This window comes from Henckelia pumila, chromosome 2 (assembly GCF_033568475.1).
Source record: "Henckelia pumila isolate YLH828 chromosome 2, ASM3356847v2, whole genome shotgun sequence".
NCBI lineage: Eukaryota > Viridiplantae > Streptophyta > Magnoliopsida > Lamiales > Gesneriaceae > Henckelia > Henckelia pumila.
In genome coordinates this window covers 145817042-145823041 of record NC_133121.1, presented here as the reverse complement: position 1 = coordinate 145823041, position 6000 = coordinate 145817042, and the positions used below count along the sequence as shown (strand labels likewise).

Below are 6000 nucleotides of genomic sequence, written 5' to 3'. Positions count from 1 at the left end.
CATTTACCATGTAAAAAAATATTTGATAGAAACCTTATGGAATTCTCTTCAATAAGCAAAAAACCTCACCTAAATATGTCAATCCTAGCTCAACTTATTCACATATCAATCAAGACCAAAAACACACCCTCATCCCCCTAAACAACATCCTATGCTCAACATCCCAATCCCAGTCCTTCTCATCAACATCAGCACCGTAGATTAAATTCAATCGCACGGTCCAAATTTGAAAATTTACGTTAGCCTGAATCCGCGTCATTCTCTGTTAACCAATTAGCTTTCGTCTTCTTGATATTACCCACCGAAACCTCACTATTTAAATCCTCAAAATTTTCCCCACATGGTCTCACAGCAAACACAGAAGTGATTCTGTTAATTCCAGATATTGTGTTTACATTTCGCGATCCGTTCTAATTCCCAATCGCTGCAAACCCTAGTCTGGGACAAGAATTCTGAATGGCTTCCACCGAAGAACCAGTGGTCCCGGTCCAATCCGAGCCGGTGGCTGAGTCCAACGTCGCCACCGAGCCTGCGGATGAGAAAAACCCTCCACCCGCAAGCTCTAAAACTAAGAAGGCTGCGGCCAAAGAACCCAAGACGAAGAAGGTAGCCGCACCAAGAAAGCGTAGTGGCCCCGCGCACCCTCCGTACTTTGAGGTATCCAGTGGATTGTTTTACTATTTTGTGGATCTTGTTGGTTATTGCAATTGATTTGGATCTAATTTATATTATTTTGCGTGTAGATGGTTAAAGATGCGATCGTGACTTTGAAGGAAAGGACTGGATCGAGTCAGCCTGCGATTACCAAGTTTACTGAGGCGAAGCAGAAGAATCTGCCACCTAATTTCAGGAAGCTGCTGCTTGTTCAATTGAGGAAGCTCGTGGAGAATGGTAAACTTGTGAAGGTCAAGAGTTCTTACAAACTGCCACCGGCTCGTTCTCCAAAACCGGTTCAGAAGAAGCCTTCCGCTGTTGCCAAGGCCAAGACCAAGCCAAAGCCCAAGACAAAGCCAAATCCAAAGCCCAAGGTCGCCGCCACCAAGAAAAAGGTCACCGTTGCCAAAGCAAAGCCGGCTAAAGCTACCCCTGTGAAGCCCAAGGCCACCGTCGCACCGAAATCCAAGTCAGCCACGAAGGCGAAGCCGGTTGCAAAGGCTAAACCTGCCGCAAAGTCGAAGGCAGTTACTGCTCCTGTGAAGAAGGCAGCGACCAAGAGAAAGGCACCGGAGAAGTCGACGAAGACCGAAAAGAAACCTCCATCCAAGGTTGCGAAGATAACTACCAGATCGAGTCCGGGAAAGAAGACCGCAACAGTGGCGGTGGCTGTGAAGAAATCTCCGGCTGCAAAGAAGGCGACTCCTGTGAAGAAGGCTCCGGTGAAGCCGAAAATTGTGAAATCACCTGCAAAGAAAGCTGCGGCAAAGAAGGGCAAGAAGTGATGATAGGATCTTGAGATTATGTTTGTTTGTATGGATAGCATTGTAAATCAGATGGGAACATTGTAATGAAATGGTTTCCGTGCATTCAAATTTTGTTTAACCATATCTTGAACTTTATGATAATAGCATTGTCTTCCATTTCATTCTTCTGGCACTCGGTTCAGCAAAGTTTATCATGACTTCTGCTCTTCTTTCTTTCTAGCTAGTTATTTATTAATTGGCCCTAATATCTCTGAAATATGTTCAGTTTGGCAGGCACTTTCTAATTGAACGACGCATCTTCTGTTAGCAAGGAAATTGATGGTTGATTGAAAGAATCATGTGAATGGTGGCTCCTTCTGTGGGAGGCTCTTCGACTTTTGTTTTCGTTTATTTTCTGCTTTTTAAAGTTTCATTGCGAGGAAGGAAATCATGGAGATCACATCTGTGATGAAGTTCCATATGCAACTAAGTTGATGGCCATTTTGTGTTGATCGGTTGAATTTTTCAGGTGTATAAGTGCTTGTGCGTCCTTTTTTTTAAGCTGCTCTGAATTAGTGAACGAATTGCTTCATGCCTTACTGTTTGTTTTAACATCTTGTTCGTTGATATGATTGGTTTTCCATTTGCCAGGTATTATTCAGGAGGCATTTATGTGTAGCAAAGATTGACATTGATTGTGTGATTTTGTTTTCTTTACATTGTTTTTCACCTGTTTGTGGTGTGGAGTTAGCTGGGTTAAGATTGCAGGAAATGAAAATTTCGTGGTTGGGCTTGTGAAGCTTCCTAGAAGCTGCATCCTCTATCCTCCATTTATTGACCTAGCCAAAAAATTTGAAGCTCAAATGCAGATACGTTAGGGCGGCTGGCAATATTTACTAAGACATATGGTGATTGCATAATGGCTGTAAGCATTTTCCACCTGGGATATAATATGCCTGATATGATTGATGACTGTGAGTATGCTCACCATTTCTACAACTCTGCTTTTATTTGTTCTAGTCTCTGAGTAAACAGAGGTACAGTACTTTATATGTTTTGATGCGAAGAGTTTATTTAATATTTACTTTGTCTCTCTCGGTGGTAAGGCCTGGTTGTTTTTTTACTTCATTTTCTCCTGCAAACGACAAAGAAGGTTTCCGATCAAGCTTTGTTTCAACGTAATCATATCTGTGGTTCTTCTACGTCATCACATTTACTTCTTGATCCTCTCATGCTGGTCCTCAGTTTTCATTTCGTGTAACTGTTGAATATATGGTATACTTTGTTGCTAACATGCAGCAATATGGTTTTCACATTTTTGTGTTGCATTGGAGGAATACATTTAGCAACTCAAAACTCATTTGCATATCTATGACAGCCTAAATTTGCTATCTGAATGGATTGTATCAGCCGTATGGTGGCAATAGGATAACTTGACCATCATGTGAACGAGACCAACAAGGTCGCAAGAAATGTGAAACCAAGTGTCTCATCAATTGTTGATGATAGCACATGGTATAACCCTATCTTATGAACTTAGCAACGCGGTCAGTTTCTTTTTAAGTTTCTCTCCACACTTGGAACCATATATTGCATGACTAGTCAATTTATGCTCATTGCATTTGTTGTTTTTCCAGTTGCATGTATGCAAACTAACTGAACAAGGAATTTTTTGGACTTCATCTGGAGTTATACACACATTCAAACCTCTTCCATCTCTGATAGACCTATAACATCACTTGACGTGGTAATCAATCATGAGGCTCCTCTGGACCTTATTTCAAAGTTGGGAATACAACATATGCCATATGACTCATGTCCTTCAAATGCCTTTGTTTTCTTATGCTCACATTTTGTGAATTCTACTTTGGCCATCGAAGGAATAGTTTCTCTTACACTGCATGTGATTCGAAAATAATGCCATGTCTTCTATTTTTCTATCAAAACTAGTGCTGAAAATGATACAGCTTACTGCTAATCTGCGGTACTTTTGAGATGCTAATCCGTGTAACTGAAGCAAGGTTGTTCACGGTTTTGATGTGAGAACACCAAATGAATTTTGAGTGGCTCATCTCTTCTTGATTCACGGTTTTGATGTGAGAACACCAAATGAATTTTGAGTGGCTCGTCTCTTCCTGATTCATGTATAGCAACCTACACGTAGTACATGAGTCACAGCCATCCTCTCTGTTGAGGGGAATCACATACTTAGCTGACCTTGTTAGCTTAATTCATATAAACAGTTGAGGGGAATGAAGCCTGGTCCGAAATCTTCCACATTCTGATGAATGATCATAACCTGGTGGTACACACTTGAATATGGAAAGATTTCGCACCAGACGGCATTCCCCTCAACAAAATTATATTCTAGTCAACAAAGCTGAAAAAGAAAAGGGATGGAAAACTATGGTGTTGTGTGTGATTAGATCGGTGTATGTTGCATTTTTGTCCGGTTTTTTATACACATGAAGGATTCTTTTTTATTTGGTTTCATATGCCATGGAATCCACTTTCAGCCCCCTTCTGTTCACATTTAGGAATATGACCCTGTTTATATGTTCTGGATTAAAATGCATTAATAAATGGTTTTTGCATATGTGATGAGTCCATCGATACAAAATTTTAACTATTATATAATATTATATGAATTCTGTTCACTAATTTATTTCCACTGCCTCTATTTTGGCTATTAAAACTGCCTCTATACGGATGATTTGGATGTGGTAGTGTTTTTGTTTGGGAAAGTGTGGTGTTGACATAGAAGGAAAAAGGTAGTTGACGTTGTGTTTATTCTCAAGCAAAGGATATGGACTTTATCCTCCCACTAAGGTATAAAGGGATGGGTATGATTTGCAGAACCAAGCTCTGATGCCAGTCTTAAATGGGAAGCTGACTAAGGCAAGCAAGCACACATTGTAATACAAGTGTACCTTAGCTAATTTGATTTATATTAAGATATAAATAATATCATAATTGTATAAATCGAAGATGTGTCATCATAATTTTGCTTAAGCGGACTTGTACGGTCTTGTATTTTGTGAATTTTTTTTTGGAGTTTAATCAATTTTCTTTAGCTAATTTGATTTATATTAAGATATAAATAATATCATAATTGTATAAATCGACGATGTGTCATCATAATTTGGTTGGAGGCCAACTGCAATTTAGCGTGGGCCATGTTCAAGGCCTTGAGGCTTAAAATAGTGCACAAAAGATAAGTTAGATGTTTTTTTTGGGCAAATATTTTAAAATATTTTTAGTGTTTTATTAGAGAACAATTTGAAGGATGTGATTGGACAAAGATTTTTCATAAAATTTTGTGAAAAATATTTTTTTTCAAGTTTAGTTTTTTTAAAAAAACAAATAATATTTTTTATATTTTTAAATTGAAGGCTATTATGAAAATAAAATTATATTACTTTATAATTGGAAAAACATTTTTTTACAAAAATAGTTATTTAAACATATATTTATTTTAAAAGCATTGTATAAATTTTTTTAAAAAATGTTTTATAAAAAATGTTTCATCAATACTTATCCAAAACAAAATTCTGATGATAAGGTCATCTCCGACCCCACATCAAAATAGCAAATTCTAATAATGACATCTCCAATCCTGCACTTAAAAGAGTTTTCATTTCTAATTGGTGCACTCACCAAAATAGTCGCACCCGTAGTTTTGCATTAAATATGTCGCACCAAATATGATGCAAAACTTTTAATTTTTCATAAAAAAAAATTTTCAATTCTTTTATTTAGTTTGTCGTTATTATAAAATAATAATTAATGGATAAATATTTTAATTTGGGTAGATAACAGTGTATATTTCTTATGTAACTTGAATAATTAAATATTCAAACACACAATTTAACAATAATGAGATGTCTAATTTTTTATTTTATTGTTAGTGTTTAATAATTTAACAGTTTTAATGATATGTGTATATTAATTTGTATAATAATTTTATTAATATATAATCATTACATCAATACTTTAAATATGATTATAATTACATTTATTAATAATATAATATTATTTATATCATATAAACATTAAAAATAATTATATTATTAAATTTATAAATAGATATTAAATAAATGATAAGAAATTATGTATCTATACTATATCATGAAGCATTAGGATTTTATACTATAACCACTTTTAGTGTCCTTGGTATAATATTTTAATGATCAAAATACACCTACCAAATTACAAAAATATTAAAATACTATTTAATTAACAATATCACAAAACTATTTTATTAAATTCGTAACTTATTCCAATCTAACATATATCTGATCCATTCAAAAGTCTTTTAAATTTATAAAAAAATATTTATTTATCTGTATCTATTTATATTATTAGATTTTATATATCACTCATGATTAAAAAAATGTGGGAAAATCAGTAATTTAAAATAACAAAATTTATAATTATAGATAATTATTCCAACCGTGTAAGCACGTAATACGTGCAATGCAGTTTCAGTGTAAATAAAAAAACAAAATTCAAAATATTCTTTTTAAAAAAGAATTTAAAATTTTCTTTTTTATGTAAAATTTGAAGTAAATGAAATAGAAATCAATATTGTATTTGATAC

At 34.9% G+C, this 6000-nt stretch overlaps 1 protein-coding gene across 1 annotated transcript; it reads left to right on the top strand.

Moving 5' to 3' along the window:
- The first annotated feature begins 335 nt into the window (after positions 1–335).
- Positions 336–1523, top strand: LOC140882566 (uncharacterized). Its single transcript, XM_073288640.1, has 2 exons — positions 336–657; positions 744–1523. The coding sequence occupies exons 1-2, from the start codon at positions 457–459 to the stop codon at positions 1437–1439; spliced, it is 897 nt and encodes a 298-aa protein (XP_073144741.1). The 5' UTR covers positions 336–456; the 3' UTR covers positions 1440–1523.
- Positions 1524–6000: the final 4477 nt, after the last annotated feature.